Source organism: Martes martes (genome assembly GCF_963455335.1).
Source record: "Martes martes genome assembly, chromosome: 4".
NCBI lineage: Eukaryota > Metazoa > Chordata > Mammalia > Carnivora > Mustelidae > Martes > Martes martes.
Window position 1 is genome coordinate 141195370 of NC_137891.1, and position 19308 is coordinate 141214677.

At 36.2% G+C, this 19308-nt stretch overlaps 1 protein-coding gene across 2 annotated transcripts in view; it reads left to right on the plus strand.

Annotated features, from left to right (window-relative positions):
• Window positions 1-19308, plus strand: part of DOCK7 (dedicator of cytokinesis 7) — a 220360-nt gene that overhangs the window by 167582 nt on the left and 33470 nt on the right. For both annotated transcript variants that reach the window (XM_080800321.1, XM_080800322.1), the window contains 9 exons: window positions 3125-3307; window positions 3418-3553; window positions 6820-6916; window positions 9998-10094; window positions 10394-10528; window positions 11462-11614; window positions 16389-16547; window positions 17266-17366; window positions 18786-18978. In XM_080800321.1, the coding sequence (XP_080656447.1) occupies window positions 3125-3307; window positions 3418-3553; window positions 6820-6916; window positions 9998-10094; window positions 10394-10528; window positions 11462-11614; window positions 16389-16547; window positions 17266-17366; window positions 18786-18978 (1254 nt within the window). The remainder of the gene's footprint in view (window positions 1-3124; window positions 3308-3417; window positions 3554-6819; window positions 6917-9997; window positions 10095-10393; window positions 10529-11461; window positions 11615-16388; window positions 16548-17265; window positions 17367-18785; window positions 18979-19308) is intronic.

Sequence of the window (19308 nt, forward strand, 5' to 3'; positions counted from 1 at the left end):
GATGGAAGTTGTGGGGGTGGGGGGGGCGGGGAAGCAGGCTCCCCACTGAGCAGGGAGCCCGATGCGGGGCTCGATCCCAGGACCCTGGGATCATGACCTGAGCTGAAGGCAGAGGCTTTATCCCACTGAGCCACCCAGGCGCCCCTGTACTTAACATTTTAATGTCACTTCGTATTATCCCATTCCTTCTGTCTCCTTATTTTCTTTTTTTTTTTCTACTTCCATTTTTTCCTCATTCTACATTTTCTTTTCTGCTAGTTTGAAAGTTATACATTCTGTTTGTATTCTTTTCGTGATTGTATTACAACTACAGTGCGCTTCCTTAAATTAAATTCCACTCCAATCATTCCATTTACTTTCACATTGGTTAATAGAAGGCTCTCAGAAAAGGTTGCATATTTATTTACCTTTTTTTTTCAATTTTTTTAATTTACCTTTTTTAAGTAGGGAGTTATCCCTACTTTTTAAGTAGGGAGAATCCCTACTTAAATGTTATTTTCAGGCACTTTTTTTTTTTCCAGGCATTTTTAATTGTATATATCATTAAGCCTCAAAAAAATTGTTGTTACTTTTGTGGCTGTATAAATTTAATTATCATTTAGATTTGTTCATGTGTTCATCACTGTATTTCCTCTTCTCCTAAATTTGTGACTGTTCATAAGAAATATTTTTCTTCTTTGTGAAATACCCTTTAGAATTTCCTGTTCGATGGTGATGAACTCTGTTTCCTTGAAAAATGTGTGACCTTCATTCTTAAGGTTTTTGTTTTTGTTTTTTGAAAGAGCATCTGAGTTTCCTGTTTTGTTCCAGCATGCTAATGTCATTGTTTCTACTGTCTTCTCATTTCCATTGCTGATATTTCCCCCTCTTCTTTATGATATCCTCCTTAGAACTGATCTTCTGTGGTTTCACTCTTCCATCTAGTTTTAAAAATTTATTTATTTATTCTGCTTGGTATTTTGGGGGCTTCTTAAATCAGTGGTTCAGCATCTTTCTTTAGTTCTATGAAATTCTCAACTATTATGTGCCCAAATATGTCCTCTCCTCCATTCTGTCTCTCCTCTTTTTGTAACCCAGTTCAACATCTGTTAGTCCTCTTTATCCTATCCTCTGTGTCTCCTCTTGTTCTGTGTAGTCCATCTTTTTGTTGACCTGTGCTTCGTGCTAGGTTGTTTCTTTTGATCTATCTTCCAGTTTATTCGTTTCTTCTAACTGTATCTAATATTACATTAAACCAAACCATTGGGCTCTTAATTTGGTTATTGTGTAATTTGGTTCAGTGAATTTATGTAGGTGATTCATTTACATGTGCATGCATCCGTGAGAGGCAATGAACATAGAAAACTGCTCAGTCTCTCTCTGGAGCACTCTTTCTGCATTTGAATCTCAGTCCTGGTATTTACTGCAAAATACATGTACGAAATACTTCTCAGTGTCTTGGTTTTCTGGTCTATAAGATGGGTTACGTAATAATATTTATCTCTTTGGGTGGGTGCAAGGGATAAATAAGTTCATATGCATAAAGTGTTCAGTACAGTGAAGGGCACAGAGCAATAAGCATCTTACGAGAGTTGACTGACCTCATTTTCATCATCCCGGACAGCAGAGTGATTAGGGTAGTGGTTGAGATCATGACCCCAGCAGTTAAGTATGTTCAGCTTTCCTCCATGTTTTCCTCTCAGCATCTCTTCCACTGCTTTCTTCTTTTTTTTTTTTAAGATTTTATTTATTTATTTGACAGAGAGAGAGAGATCACAAGTAGGCAGAGAGGCAGACAGAGAGAGAGAGAGAGAGAGGAAGGGAAGCAGGCTCCCCGCTGAGCAGAGAGCCTGATGTGGGGCTCGATCCCAGGACCCTGGGATCATGACCTGAGCCGAAGGCAGAGGCTTTAACCCACTGAGCCACCCAGGTACCCCTGCTTTCTTCTTCTTATTTAGTATGTTTACTTCACCAAATATTAGAATGTAGAAATTAGAAATTAGAAATATTAGAATGTAGTATAATGGTGAAGAATATAAGATTTAGTGTCTGGTTAACCTGAACTAAAATCCTGGTTTACTCTCTAGCTTTTCATTTCCTTACCTGTAATCTAGAAATAGCAATAGTCAGTACCAACTCCTAAAATCATTGTGAGCATTAAGTAAGAAGAAATGATTAGCATAGAGTCTAGTACATTGCAAATTTTGTTGTGTTTTGTCATCATCGTCATCATTATCATCATCCTGTATTCTTGTTTGTAAAACTGAGATGATACAAGCTGCTTGGTAATATTGTTGGAGGACTAAATGAAATAACGTAAGGAGAGAGCTTAGCATGATGACTGGAGCAGAATAAATTTGGAACAAATGGCTTTGTAGACAAGTTTTTGTTAGTTTTTCCCTTATAGTTCACATACTATATAGTAATGCAGACCAAAGACTGAAAATAGCACCTTCACCTTATCTGCTCTAACAGTGGCCCTTGAGAGGAAACTGTGGTTCTCTAAACCTGATAAACATTTTGTTACTACTTTCTATTCTTACATCACTTTTACTGAATGCTTTTTTCCATTTACCCTATTATATCAGACATGATGAGAATAGATACATCAGTTTTAATAGTAGGATCTTTTAGCTTTTTCCCTTGATGTTTTCTATTAACGTTTATTTATTGTCTACTGGAAACCCTACCATAAATTAAAACAATCTTTCAATGCCAGGAAAAGTTTATTAAACCTCAGGACCTGAAGTTTAAGGTTCTTTGTGGCTTATTCAAGTATTGTCTAAATCAAATGGTGGGTTTATTATTTTTTTTAAGATTTTATTTGGCTGAGAGAGAACAAAAGTGAGAGAATGCACCTCTCACAAGTTGGGGGGGACAGAGGGAGAAGGAGAAGCAGGTTCCCCACTGAGCAGGGAGCCCGAGGTGGTTCTTGATCCCAGGACTCTTGACATCATGACCCAAACTGAAAGCAGATGCTTAACTGACTGAGCTACCCAAATGGTGTCCCTCAGATGGTTCTTTTTAAATACTTGCTTTTTTCAGCAATTTTTGTTTTATTGCATTTAGCAGAAAACACCTGACAACCCCACAAAAGAAAGGGCCATTGATCAATCTGTCTCATCCTACTGTTCTTTATTTTCAGAGCGGCAGGCAACACACTACCTTTTCGGCAGAATCCAGTCGGAGCCTTTTGATCTGTCTACTTTGGGTTCTCAAGAATGCAGATGAGACAGTTCTACAAAAGTGGTTTACAGATCTCTCAGTCCTGCAGCTAAACCGGCTACTAGATTTGCTTTATCTCTGCGTATCTTGCTTTGAGTACAAAGTAAGTGATCACTGTGCCATTGCACGGAAGAATGAGAAAGCAACCATCACATGGAAAGGGAAGAAGAAAATTTCCTCAATGTCTCTTCTTTTCTAATGTTTAAATTTTAGGGAAAGAAAGTGTTTGAAAGAATGAATAGTTTGACCTTTAAGAAATCAAAAGACATGAGAGCAAAGCTTGAAGAAGCTATCCTTGGGAGCATAGGTGCTAGGCAAGAAATGGTGCGCCGAAGTCGAGGACAGCTTGGTACGTACACAGTAGCTTCTCCTTCTGGTGAGAATTTTTTCAATTTCCTTGAACTGTATATTATAGTGATCATTGTTGCAAGTCTTCAAAAATTCTACACTTTTTAAAGTGTTTTTAAAGTGTTTTGTTTGCTTTAGAGAGGAAGGGGGGTGAGGAGCAGAGGGAGGACAGAGAGAATCTTAAGCAGGCTCCACACCTGCAGCCTGATATAGGGCTTGATCTCACAACCGTGAGATCATGACCAGCGCCGAAATCAGGAGTTGGATGCTTAACCAACTGAGCCACCCAGGCACCCCTTAAAAAGTGTTTTAAATGAAATGGTGCATTAACTTGAGGAACCACTTCACTGTAAGAATTCAACTTAGAGTTCTAAATAGGGTGAACATATTTCCTGATTTATTCTGGAGAGTCCCAGTTTATCCCTGTTACCCTGTGTAATTATTAATAGCACCCCCTCCCCTTTTTGAGACTTCTTAAAAGCAGTTTTAGGTTCACAGCAAAACTGAGCTAACAATACAGAGATTTCCCATATACTCCCTAACACGCATGCATTGCCATCCCCACTGTCGACATCCCCTGCCGGAGTGGTGACTTGTTAAACTTGGTACTGAACCAGCACTGAGACATCATTATCACCCAAAGTCCATAATGGACCTTAACAGTTCAGTTTTAGTGCCATACTTTCTACATAGCATCACTTTTTACTCTTAAAAACTTCCTGTTTGGCACAATAAGTTCATATACCCTGTATTTAAGGGAAATATATTGTCCATCAGACTCGAATTTATCAGGGAGAGAAACAGGTTAGTAGCATTTGAGGTCTGTTTCTAATCCCAGATACTGGTATTCATTAGCCATATAACCTTGGCCAAACCACTTAATCTCACTTTCCTTTTCCTCATCCACTTGTGATTGTTTTGAGAACTTAAAAGGTAGTTTAGCTAACTGATCTTATCATCATTGTAGTGACTCTATGTGTAAACATTTCATAAATTCTAAACTGACAAATAATAGTGTTGCTGAGAGCTCCTTAAGGTCAGGGACGTGGCTTAGTCCTCTGTGTATATGACACAAGCTAATAGTTCAATGTATATTGCACATTTACATGAATATTTTTAATGTTTCTGATAGGCCATAAACACAGATAAACACATAAACACATAAATATCATTTATCTGTGTAAACTTAAATATCTTTTATATGCTATCCTGTATGTTTGGAATTTCATAAGAATATAAAACCTTTGCCTTTAGAATTAAAAGCACCATTTTTTTTTCACTTTTTGTTTATATACAGTCTACAGTATACTTAACACATTTTCTTTTAACTCCTTTATTACATACAACAACCCTCTATGAAAGCATGATAATTAACTCTTATTTAGGTCATTAATTTTCACCAAAATCTAATGAATGATTATCCTTACCTTTAAGTTAAAGAAAATGAAACTCACCAGAGGTAAATAACTTGCCTAAGGTCATAAACTAAGGGACAAAACCAGGCTCTTTTGACTGCCAATGTAGTTCTGTATATTATACTACAGTTCTTTCTAAGGTTTAATGTCAGAGAGAGTGGCACTGTTAACAGTATGTTACGTTTTTAAAGCCTGTGGCCTTAGGACAGCTTTCTTTGTATGAATATAAGAACTGAAGTTCTCTATGTAGAATCTAAAATAAATAAGTGAATAAACTCATAGATACAGAGAACAGATAGGTGGTTGCCCTGAGTGTGGGGCAGGGTATGGGCAGTATAGGTGGAGGAGGTCAACCGGTATAGACTTCTGGTTGTAAAACATGTAAGTACTAGGGATGTAATGTACAGTGTGGTGCCTACAGTTAATAATACTTCATGGTATGTTTGAAAGTTACTAAGGGAGTATGTCTTAAGTTGTCATCATAAAAAAATTACAGTGCATGATGATGCATCCATTGGTGATGGATGTTAACTATATTTATAGTAGTGATCATTTAATAATGTATACATATATTGAATCATTATGCATCTGACTCTAATATAATGCTATATGTCAGTCTTTTTTTTTTTAAATTGAAGTTCTTGGGGTGCCTGGGTGAACTCTGAATTTTTACTTTTTTTTCCCCCATCCTCCCAACCAATTTTAAGTCTTGGGTTTTTCAAAAAGGAGCACTAGTTTTCTATTTAAACTGAAATCATGGCTGATTCTATCATTTAAGTGTGTATCTCTCACAATTCTAAATGGCTTCTTCATTTCTGCTGGATTTGTACAAACCAGTTCTATTGCTGCTACCCTTTATAGGAGCCCCCAGCATTCAGGCTGCTTTCCATCCCAGAAACCTTGGGAGAAAGCCCCCAACTTTCTCCCATCCTGCGTTCTGTGGACCAAAGGGAGTAATTACTTTAGGAATCCTTCTTATTTTGTTTATATATTAAACAAAAACTTGTTGAACTCTCAGTATTGCCAGACACATTGTCAACCCCGAACATAAAGGGGTGAACAAAATAGGCATATTCTCCATTCTTAAATAGCTTATAGTCTTGTGATCATAAGGGCTGTGGAGAGAAATAAAGCCAATTAAAAGGAAAGGAAGTGTTGGAGAAGGCTGCCCGGGTGGCTCAGTGGGTTATACCTCTGCCTTTGGCTCAGGTCATGATCTCAGGGTCCTGGGATCGAGCCCCACGTCGGGCTCCTTGCTCAGCTGGGATCCCACTTCTCCCTCTCCTTCTGCTGCTCCTCCCTGCTTGTGCTCTCTCTCTCAAATTAATAAATAAAATCATGAAAAAAAGAAAAAAAAGTGTGGGGGAGTTGGGGAAGACATTTCTGTGGAGGTGATGAATAACTGGCCTGTGAAAATTTGTGGGAAGAATAATACATGAGAGGAACAATGGCCACTGCAGAGGTCCTCAGTCAGGAACATGTAGAGGGAGACTGTACGTACACAGAGAACACACACACAATAACTGTGGTGGTTTAGGCGGGAGGGAGAGTAAGGTCTTATCACATAGGGCCTTACAAGCCATGGTTTAGGTTTTGAAAAAAAATCAGTGTTAAGAAGGTTTGCTTATAATAAAAGGGAGTTTGTTTTTTAATATTACATGTAACAAGTGTATTTCTTCTGTAACTGCTGTAAAGAAGTTTTAATAAAAAGTACTAGTGTTCTACTTGTGCTGAAGATTTGGCTATGTATAAAGTTGGCATTGTACAGTATTTCTTGTATACTTGCAAATATGCATATAGGTTGTCCAAATGAAATAACATTTTAAAAATGGTTTTGAAATTTATTTGACAGAGAGAAGCCCATCTGGAAGTGCCTTTGGAAGTCAAGAAAATTTGAGGTGGAGAAAGGATATGACTCACTGGCGTCAAAACACTGAGAAGCTTGACAAGTAATATAACCTTCTATTTTATGTTACTGATGGGCTTTTTGGATTTCAAATGCAGGAGGAAAATCACTAATTTTAGTGAGCTTTTTTTTTTTTAAATATATTAGGTGTTCAAATCTTAGACAACAAAATACTTATATTTAGTTTTTAAATTTTAGATTAAAAAAACATTTGAGGGAAGAATTTTTCATGTGGTATAGTAAAGGAGAATGTTACCCATTTTGTTTCCAACAATTGTCTCTAAATATCTTCTTTTGAAATATAGTCTGCAACAATTTCTGAATATGTTTTGGGAGTCACACTAAATATTTCCATGTCATCAACAATTAGGAAGCTAATCTTCACCCTCTTGGAGCTTAAAATTTAATTGAAGAAAGACAAAATACTCCAGGTCTTCTGTTTCTAGCATGAGATAAATCAGTTCTCTAACTGACCCTACTGCCAAAAACAATTAAAAATGTACTTCCCTGGCTCTGGGATCCCAGAAGGCTATACCTTCAGTGTATGGGAAGCTAGAAATAAACTCTTCTCACTGGCTAGGTGACCGCAGGTAAAATTGCTTGGCATGAAACAACATTGAGTCAAGGGGCTAAAATTTTTCTCTTGAGTATTTGTAATTACAGGTTAGCCCTCAAGTACCTTGACTCACCCAAGAAACTCTGAGAATATGGTGACCAACTCATTCAAGTTTGCACAGTACACCCACGTTGGTATCCCAGGGAGTCCCTCAGTCCTGTCCTAAAGTAAATCGGGATACTTGGTCATCCTATGTGATAACCATCTTGTGACCAGGCTGTGGAGGATTTTCACAGATAAACTTGCAGAAATATTAGCTCACACACAGTGACATCATAAGCCATAGGAAAGACTGCCTTGTATAAGCCAGCAAAGAGCAAGTCACAGACTCGGTTCCATATAGATGAGAGTTTGGATTACAAGAAACTGTCTTAGTCTCTTCAGGCTGCTATAACACAATAAAACACATTGCATTGCTTATAAACAACAGAAATTTATTTCTGACCTTTCTGGTGGCTGGGAAGTTCAAGATAATGATATTATCAGATTTGATGTCTAGAGAAAGCCCTCATCTGGGTTACAGACTTTTTTTCCCTTTTAAAAAGATTTATTTATTTATTCATTTATTTAGTGTGAGAGAGTGAGGGAGAGGGAGAAGAATCCTGAAGTAGACTTGAGCATGGAGACCAACACAAGGTTTTATCCCAGGACCCTGAGATCATGACCTGAGCCAAAATCAAGAGTCAGATGCTCAACCAGCTGAGCCAGCCAGGTACCCCTGGATTACAGACTTCTTGCTGTGTTCTTGGATGATGGAAGGGCAAGCAAACTCGCTGAGCCTTTTGCATAAAGGCACTGATACCATTCAAGAAGGTTCTACCCTGAGGACCTAATCACCTTCCAAATGCCCCGCCTGCTAGTAGCATTGTCTTGGGCATTAGATTTTCAACACATGAATTTTGCAGGGACACAAATATTCAGACCATAGCAGGTTTTGAATTCAGTATAAACATTTAACAGTTCTTAAGCTTTAAGTATGTCTGCTTTTCTCTCTTTGTCCAGGTCCATTTTTTTTTATTATTTTTCCAGATGTGTTTTGTTTTTTAGAATTCACAGAGCAGAGAGGTATTATACTATATTGCTTCCTTTTGCATTTGTATAATGTGTTTTCTCTGCATTTCTCTGTGTTTCAAGGAAGCTTTTGTTGGTGGTGGTAGTGGTGATGGTGGTGTTTTCCTGATTCTTTTTGTTTAAGCGATGATGTTATTGTCATGTTTCTAAACAAAATCTTACAGGAATTTTAAATTTGATTATTATATATGTATTTCCCAATTTAATTTTATGTTGTATTTTCTCCTTAAATTTCATTTATAAGAGGCACCTGGGTGGCTCAGTTGGTTAAACATCAGCTTTCAGCTCCAGTCATGATCTCAGGGTCCTGGGATCGGAGCCCACATTGCATCAGGGCTCTCTGCTCAGCAGGGGGTCTGCTTCTCCCTCTGCTCCTTCCTTTACTCCTCCCCCCACTCATGCTGTCTCTCTCTCACTTACTTTCTCTCAAATAAATAAATCTTTAAAAAATTTTTTCACTTATAAAATGTAAATTCATGTACTGTTCGAAGTGCTAGTAATAAAGACTCAGAGGCTTGAACATCCAGAAACTTGGAAAAGTTGGCGTTTAATATGTTCTTGTAATTCCACCTTGATTTATGTGTTTTGTCTACGTTGGTATAATATAGTTTCCATATATGTATTACCAATAAACAAGTATTTTAGTTTAAGTAAACTACTTTGTTGCATCAACTTGTTTTATTTCTAATGAGTGATTCAGTCCAGCGTTTTAGGGAAGAGTTCAGTTGTTTTCTGTATCAGAATATTTGTAGGAAAATTTTTTGTATTTTTGATACAAAAATATTGAAAATTTAGGGCGCCTGGGTGGCTCAGTGGGTTAAAGCCGCTGCCTTCGGCTCAGGTCATGATCCCAGCGTCCTGGGATTGAGCCCCACATGGGGCTCTCTGCTCAGCAGGGAACCTGCTTCCTCCCTTCTCTCTCTGTCTGCCTCTCTGCCTACTTGTGATCTGTCTGTCAAATAAATAAATAAAATCTTAAAAAAAAATACTGAAAATTTAGATGCTTTAGAAAAAAATAAGTACTTTTATCTTAAATAAATAAATTGAAAATCCTTGAAATGGTAAGATGAATTCTAAACATTTGAGGGTTGCTTTACTTGAAGCAGCCCTACATTTAAGCCCCCGTAGCACCACCTAGTGTCAGTGCTGTTCAGAATAAAACAGTGTCCTCCTGTAGCAAACATCTGAAAGCTAAATATTTATGCTTTCAGTGGTATTGTGGGACTGAATGGGGTGAGAAAGTCTGTATTGACTTGGTTGACAAAAAGAAAACACTTCTTGTTGTGAAAAATACTGTCTTTGTATTCTCTTACAATTTTTCTTTCAGGCAAGTATTGAAAAATAGTTCCAAGTTTGTTTTTTTTTTCCTGTGTATCTTAAGTCTTTTTTGAATAGTGGTTCTATGTAAATGTATTTTCTTATAATATTTTGTATTAGATCAAGAGCAGAGATTGAGCATGAAGCACTGATTGATGGAAATCTGGCTACTGAAGCAAACCTAATCATTTTGGATACATTAGAGATTGTCGTCCAGGTAAGACACACATGAGGAATTTAAAGTATAGATTTGGTAAATTGGGGTTGTGCCAAAGTATTTATTGAGCCATACAATTACATTGAACTATCAGTAGTTCGTAAAAATTTTTCTTTTTTTCTCACTTAAATTCTATTCATTCTTTTTTTCCCCTGTTCTTCCCTTAGTCAAATCAGCTGCTTTTCCCTGAAGTCCTCCTAGGTCTTTTCCTATTTTTTAAAAACTGTTTCCTTCTATTCTGTCTCCCTAGCCAAATTGCAGGTACATCTCTATTTTATTCATCTGTTTTTAAATTGTAGACAGTTTCTGTAACAGAATCCAAAGAGAGCATCCTTGGTGGGGTCCTGAAAGTCCTACTACATAGCATGGCCTGTAACCAAAGCGCAGTTTATCTACAACACTGCTTTGCTACACAAAGAGCCCTGGTGTCAAAGGTAGGTCATTTTTGAACATGCAGTTTCATCAGACTTTGCTTTCTCTCTTTATGTTGTGTAGGATCATCTAACACACTCGTTGGTTAATATAGTTAAAATTTTAATAATAACCTAAGATGTATGATTCTTCTTTGCCTCTTTCTACTGTTTGCCTTTTGTAATTTCTTTCTTATTTGGATCACCCTTAACCACTTTTGGGCTTAAAAAACAATAGTTTTGTTGTGGAGAAGGGCCCAGAATTAATAACTAATTTTAAATATGGAGCTTTCCTTGTTTTCTGTTTATCTCATTCTGTCTGTTCTTTATTAATTTGATTTGTTAAAGAATTTAAGGTGTAAGTAGTTCATTCCATTGGCATTAACTTACCCCATGATGAATGGAAAAGAAGGTACTTTTGTTTGTTCAGCTGCTGCAAATATTTATTTCCAGTGTTCATTTCCCCCAGGAAATAGGTATATTCTGAAATCTTGAAGGTACCTATTTTATCATAGTCATCTAATAATATGGAATGCAGAGCTGTCGATGAAGGTTTAACCAGTGAGAATTACTTATATACCATTTTATAATAAAAACATTGCAGAATTATTTCATATTGGTTACCACATTGTTTTGTGCATAGTATCTAATCTCAGATAGTCCTACCATCCTCTGTAGATAACATTAGGCCCATTTTATGGCTGAGAAAACTTGTCCAGCATCACACTACTAGCTAATGAGTGACATAATCAGTATTCAGACCCAATCCGCCTGGCTCTGTGGTCCACATTATTAAGCGTTATTAAGCATCAGCAAGTAGCACTTTACCATTTTTAAAAACTGGGCTATACTAACAACTCTCTAGTTCAGGCTATATTAACACGTCTCTGGAACTTCTCAGAAGTTCCGTGTTGGTGGTGTTTTGTTGTTACTGTTGTGTGGTGGTGTTTTTTACAGTTCCCTGAACTCTTGTTTGAAGAAGAGACTGAGCAGTGTGCGGACTTATGCCTCCGGCTTCTCCGACACTGCAGCAGCAGCATCAGTACGATACGCTCACATGCCAGCGCCTCACTCTACCTCCTCATGAGACAGAACTTTGAGATTGGCAACGTGAGTATTTATCTCTGGGTTTATAAGGGAATATAACTTCTGCAGATATCTAGTAAATGTCTTTTGAGGGGAGCATGGCATTTTGTTTAAGTCTAAACTTTCTTGGTATTTCTTACTATGCGGCTGTCTTACAAAAACCTAAGTCTCCAGTTTTGCTTCCTGTACTACAGATAACATAGAGTAGCACAACTTAGAATGTAAATGTATCTTGAGCTTTTGGAAAACTCACTTATTACCAGTAAGTAAAATAAAAATGCTAATAAAGAAAATCAAAGGTTTAAATGTCTTGGCTTGATATTTTATGATTATGGGCCAGTCTGAAGAATGCCATGTTTTTATTAAAGTGTTTTATTTGATAATCTGTTCACTTGTAGTATTTTTTCTTTCAGTCAAATGTGTAACTCATTTATTTTTACTTATATAAGTATTTAAGGCCTAGGATTGTCCTTTGAGCATTGTTTTTGGTATCTCATTGTTTCTGATATGTAATGTTTTCAGTATTCTTGTTTTATAGATATTTTGTAGTTTCAGTTTGTATTTTTAATCCAAAGAGTTGACAGCCCTTTTTGTTTTAAAGTTTGGATGTTAATTTTTAGTTTTATTTCATTGTGATTATACAATGTTAGATAACTATGTCTACTTTTTTGTGCTGTGGATGTGTAGTGTTACTCAAGCCCTTCAAAAGAGTGTTCTTTATTTCAGGGTACTGAGTTAAAATACTGTATTAATTACATTATTTTTCTATATCCTTGCTATTTTGGTCCACTTGTTGGACTGAAAGAGGTGATTTAAAGCCTATGCATCATTTATTTCTCCTCTGCCTCTTATTTGGTAAATTGATATTCACAACTGTTATCTTGTATTACTTTTTTTTTTTTGCTTTAATCATCTCTTATTTGGCTAAATATTGTCCTGTAGTTGTTTGTGCAAGACAATTCTTGGGAATAATATTTCACAAGTTCTTGATTGTTGTTTTCTGCACTTAAAGGACAGTGGTGAAGTTTTTTTTGCTTTAGTCTTTGAATGGAAAAAAAAAAAAAAAGACTGGTGAGAAAGATCAGTAAAACACACTAGATAAAAAACACATAATAGAAGAAAGAAAAAGAGCTACTTGAATACCATTTTCTTCTGGTTTTAAATAGTGTTATAGAGATACCTAAAGGTAGCCTAAAAGCCTTCCCTTTTAAATAACTTTCCCCCTCCCAGTTGCTAAAGGGATTCTCTTTAAATTTAAAATCAAATACCTTTTCTAGAATGTGTCATGGTATTGACCGGTTTTTGTTAATTTTCTCAGATACATGATATCTACTTTCAGTTTATTTCAGAAAGTTTTCTTGAATATAAAATTGAGTATTTTCTTCCAGAGTTTGGGGTTTTTCTGCTAGCTACCAGTTGTACATATGTTGGATCTATTTCACTTTACTAGTTTTGTTTTGTTTTACTTTACTTTTTGCCCATCGTTTTCTCTTTTCCTTTTTAACATTTAAAATTTCTATTTATTGTGGTTTTTTTTCCTCAGAATTTCTCGGTCCTATATACCTAATGTGCTCTCCATGGTCATCCTTTCTTTCTTTTTCCAATTTTATCTTTTTTTTCTATTTCTTTTTAAGTAGTGTCAGCACACATGTAAGCTCCTATTTTATGTCCTCTGATTTGTGCTCTTTCCTTGAGTTTATTTCTGCCTTGTTTTCCTTTCTAAAGTTCATATGTTTTATAATTCATGGCAAAATATTTTATTAGAATTTTCATCTGTTTCATAACATTTTTCTATTAAATGTTTTTTGTCTGGTGAGTTTCACTGATCTTTCCTTTTTTAATCACTCAACATAGAAGGAGTTGGATTGTCTTGGCCCACGTATTTGTAGGACGTTCCTTCAGGAATGTATTTCTCATGGGAATTTGCTGTTGTAAATACATCTTGCCTCACTTCCTAAAGTTTCTGGTTAGTCCATTTCTATCCAGTTTTCCCAGATTTTTAGCTCATTTGTTTTCAAGACAAATAGCTTTGACTTCAAAGTGAGTCTCTTATCTAAAAGAAGTATATTTTCCCATTATTTCAGAAATCTGTGCCCTAGCATCCCTCACTATTTGCTTTCTTCTCCTTGTCTTCTTTTGAAACTACATCCTATCTTAACCTGTCGTGCCAGTCCTTCTTCATTTTTCTAATATATGGATTATATCAGACTCCTCATTTGCTGAAAATAAAGTATGTGGACTTTTTTCCTGTTCATCTTTCATTTTTGTATAAAATCCAGGAGAGGAGCACCTGGGTGGCTCAGTGGGTTGAGGCCTCTGCCTTCGGCTCAGGTCATGGTCCCGGGGTCCTGGGATCAAGCCCTGCATTGGTCTCTGTGCTCAGTGGAGAGCCTGCTTCCCCCTCTCTCTCTCTGCCTGTCTCTCTGCCTACTTGTGATCTCTGTCTGTCAAATAAATAAATAAAATCTAAAAAATAAAATAAAATCCAGGAGAAGTAGGAAATTGCCATTTCACACTGTCCCTTTTTAACTGGAAGCCAAGTCCTTGTTTCTTACTTGAGAACAGAAGAATCCAGTTACTTTATTGATCTTGTTTAGCTTTTGAAATAAAGTCTCTGAAATTTGACCACATATAGAGTCTTCTTGATACATTGTTGTTTTAGGGAAGCTTTATATAATAGGATAAAAATAGGTAATATGTCCTCTTAGTGTCAGGTGGTACCTCTAATAAGGAACAGATACTTTAAAACTGGCAGTAGTTTATATAGTTTATGTATTCAACAATATTAAAACAAGGTATTGAATTATGTTCTAGGTTCTGTAGGAGGCATTGGGCACACACAGGGAAAAGGACAGTCTTTTTTTCCCCCCCCTTTTTAAGTAGCTTAACACCTAGTGGGAGAAGGAATAAACAGAGCTCATCTCTGAACAGATAATGTTGATCCTACTAATAGCAAGAAGTATCCTTTCTGTGGTGAGGGTATATAAATTCATACTAAGTAGAACACGTAAAACCATAACTGGCACTGAGCAAATGCTGAATAAATGTTTGCTATTGTTAATATAATGAGAGATAAGCACAGGGCCCTGTGTAGGCACAGAGAAAAATGATTTATGCTCCCAGAGATGGGTTTTCAGAAAGAGGAGATGCTTGAACTAAGGATGAAGAATTGCCCGATCAGAATGATGAATAGGGGGATAGCACTTTGTAGGTGAAGAAAATGGCACATGCATAATTAAAAAGTCATGGAGACAAGAGAAGGAAACAGGCAAACAGAGAAAGATACTCTTTTAGCACTTCATGATGGTTCTGGCTGGAAGAGAGAATAGAACAGGAAAAGATAAAGTTGTAACTGAAAAGGCCTAGGCTAAGCTATCCTAGGGCAGATACTTGTTTTGGTACTGTCCTTTCAACTCCCACTATATAGTTTGATGTATTTACTGAGTCAGATACTTGAAGTTTATCCTCAAGGCTGTGGACAGCCATTGGAATATTTTAGGAGAGGAGTGATGTGTTCAGACTGGAAAAATTTACACAAATTTCCCTGATACTATGTGGAAAATAAACTTGGGTTATGAGAAAAAAGGCCATAAGATCTGTCAAATTATTTCAGTAATCCAAGTAATACATGGTGGGGATGTAAACCTTAGCCATGGCCTTGGGGATGGAGGAAGACTAGACTGGAACAGATTGGGGGAGTGTAGACTGGATCTACGGTATGGATAAGGCGGGAGGGGAGAGTGACAGAGGGATGACTGCTAGATTTTTTTGGGGGGGGGGGGCGAATGACTACAAGAATAGTAGTACCATTTGTGTAATCAATAGGAAAAGAAGGTATATTAGCAGTGTTAAAATTGATCCAGATGGAGCCATCTAGTAAAATACTGGCCTGGAGCTCTAGAGAGAAATACGAGCTGAAGAACTAGACATATATCTATACTCATTGAAGCCAAAGAAATGGATGAGGCTATTTAGAATAACAAATGTAGAGGTTTCTTGACAGAATCTTTGGGCATACTGGTATTTAAGAAGGGCAACCCAAAAGAAGTAGATATGTTTAGGAAAATCAGGATAAAATGGTACCACTGAATAAGGCAGGAAATTTTCAAGGAAAAAGTAATCATTACATTTAAATACACAGAAATGTCAGGTAGAATGTTGATCAGAAGGTATCTTGGATTTGGCATTTACTAGGTTTTCCCTGATTAACCTCTTAGAAGTGGTTTCATAGTGGGAAATGGTGGGACAGAAATGAATTCACACTGAAAAAGGAGGAATGTAAACTAAGCCTCATTCCAAAGATTCTGCTTTAAGTTACTTGATGCATGATGTGTGTTAAAATTACTTTCATTATGGTAATGGACCTAATGAAATGGGCTGGAGTTTAAAGATGAGACATCTACCACTTAAGAATTTTGTGATATTGGTCAAGCTCTATAACCTCATGTGTAACCATGGTTTATTATTTATAATATATACCTCAAAACAGATTAATGTAAAGTCCTAGGCACAACTTCTAATTCAATTCTAATACATGACTTTTTTTTTTTTCACTGTTTTGTGGCATATTTTTCTTAGCAAAACTCTGAGTGTTAGGTCTTCTAAGGTTTTAAAATAATTTGATTTTAATATGCATATTTCATTACTTTTTTAAAAATATCTTTCTTGGGATGGTGTTTTTTTTTTTTTGTTTTGTTTTGTTTTTTACTAACCTTTTCCTTTAGCAAGTATGAAAAGTAGACTTTTTTCTTTAAGTTTTTCTATGTTAAATGCTTACCTGACAATTTCTCTGTTACAGAACTTCGCCAGGGTTAAAATGCAGGTAACCATGTCACTATCGTCCTTGGTGGGCACATCTCAAAATTTCAATGAGGAATTCTTAAGACGTTCTCTAAAGACTATATTGACATATGCTGAAGAAGATCTGGAATTGAGGGAAACAACATTTCCTGATCAGGTCAGAAATGTGACTCTTTAGATCATTAATCGAAACAGGATCCTAAATAGGCACTTTCCAAATTGTTAATTCAAACTTTGGTTTTTACTGGAGGAACCTATACTTTTCTTTCAATCCGTAAGTCATATACCATAGATGGGGTGAATCATTTTGTTTCAATAAGCCATGCTTCCTTCTTGGAAAGCTTAATATCTTTGGTATGTAATTCTGTGAATTTGTAACAAATAGAACAAATAGTAAACCTAGGCAGTATAAACAAATATTGTTTAAGATGAACTATTATTCCTACTTACTAGTGAAATAGTAATTTGCCTTAAAAAGTGAAGTTTTTACAAACTGCCTTTGAGAGAATCAGAAAAAGAGAAACAAGAGAGAATTTCCTTTTGTATTCTCTTCTTGTATCCTCTACATCCCTGTATTTTATTTCTACTTCTAGTTCTATTTGTTTCCAGGTGAGAGAACTGAAAACAACAACAAAAAGCCAAAACAAACAGCCTGCTGAGGAATTAGTATGAAATTTACTACCCTTCACTCCCCATACCCCAGCATACCCATATCCTTTAGAACTATATCAGTATCATTTTATTTGTTTTGCAATCTTCAGATGTTTATCTGATAATCTTTCTTTTTTTTAATCCGATAATCTTTTAAACTAATTTAATGATTGTGAATGAATGATAACTAAGGAATTTTTTTAAAATAAAATTCTCTGCTGCAGGTTCAAGATTTGGTTTTCAATCTCCATATGATCCTTTCTGATACCGTTAAAATGAAGGAACACCAGGAGGATCCTGAAATGTTGATTGATCTAATGTACAGGTATCATTTGTTTAATTCACTTATACTTTGTATAACAGGTTTAAATTGGTAAAGTTAAAAATAGAGCTACCCTATGATCCAGCAATAGCACTACTAGCTATTTGCCCAAAGAATACAAAAATACTAATTCGAAGGGATGCATGCACCCTGATGTTTATAGCAGCATTATCTGCAATAGCCAGATTATGGAAGCAGCCCAATATCCGTCGACTGATGAATGGATAAAGAAGATGTGGTGTGTATATAATGGAATATCATTGACCCATGAAAAAGAATGAAATCTTGCCATTTGCAACAACATGGAAGGAGCTAGAGTGTATTATGCTAAGTGAAATTAGCCGGTCAGAGAAAGACAAAACCATATGATTTCACTTATATGTGATATTTAAGAAACAAAACAAATGAGCAAAGGGGAAAAAGAGGAAGATGAGACAAATGAAGAAACAGACTCTTAGCTATACGGAACTGATGGTTACGGGGGTGGGAGCAGGGGAATGGGTGGATTAGGTGATGGGGATTAAGGAGTGCGCTTGTGATGCGTCACTCAATTGTACACTTGAAACGGATATTACACTGTATGTTAGCTAACAGGAATTTAAATAAAAAGTTAAAAAATTGGTAAAACATACAGAAAACATTAGATAAAAGAATAAGCATACCAGAATTACTTAAGTTATTTTCTGATGGTAGATTGAAAAGTCAGAATGCACTTCTTCCATGCTGCTTTTCAGAAACAGAGGATTTTTAAAAATAGTTATGACACATATTTACACTTTAGTATCCTGTGCCCTAGACTTCATGCAGAAGGCCTAAGACCCATATTTTAAGTGTAAAAGTCAGTCCTTTAGGAAGAAAATACAGCATGTTGTTTTACCATAACAATAAGTTTTCTGATTTTAAATATTGCTATGCCTATAATGTAATATTCCTAAGAGCACAATTTGAGACATCTTTAATTCCTATTCTATCTTGAAAGATGCAAGTAAAATTTGAGACTTCTTTGCCATATGAACCTCTCTTTATAGTTTTAGAGTTCTTTAAAGACACAAATAAAACAAATATTTCTTTAAAATAAACATGCAATAAAACTCTTACAAATCTTTTTTTCTTGACTGTGAAACTTCTTCATATTCCCATAATGAACACATAAATTCCCATAGTTTTCCCTTACTAGGGGCATGTCTTTTTTTTTTTTTTTTTTTTAGTTCCCCTACCAAAAAACTGCTGTCAGCTATTTCATGGGCCCACAATTACTTCTTTAAGCGTATTCAAAGACATTTTCATACCATTCGAACACTTGTCTTAATAGGTTGTGTTCAGTAACAGAAACCTCTCTAGGTAAATACTGAACGAGCAGTCCAAACTCCCTTCCAGCTTGGGAAGGAAATGCTCATTGAAAACAATTTCTCTTCCGATTAGAATTGCCAAGGGCTACCAGACCTCTCCAGATCTGCGACTGACCTGGTTGCAGAACATGGCGGGCAAACACTCGGAACGCAGCAACCATGCCGAAGCTGCCCAGTGCCTGGTCCACTCAGCAGCACTTGTCGCTGAATATCTAAGCATGCTGGAGGACCGCAAATACCTTCCTGTAGGGTGTGTAACATTTCAGGTAGGAATCGGCCGGGTTTACATTATATCAAGGTATGTCCTTTGGAGTTTTACTTGTTCTCACTGGTGTTAAGATTCACTCAGCTTGTAAGGAAAACATAAAGAGTAAAGCTAATACTTCACAAGATAAATTAATACTTCACTATTACTAGCTTGAATATATTAATAAAGAGCATTTCTTGTTAATTTCCCCCACTTCCCACTTTTTTTTTTAACCTCTAAATACCAGTGTTTATTCTCTTTGCCTATACTGCTATGGACTTCATAGCATCTATGAAATACATGTGAAATAACGGAGTAACCGAATACAGCAGAAACTCTCAATTGGCTT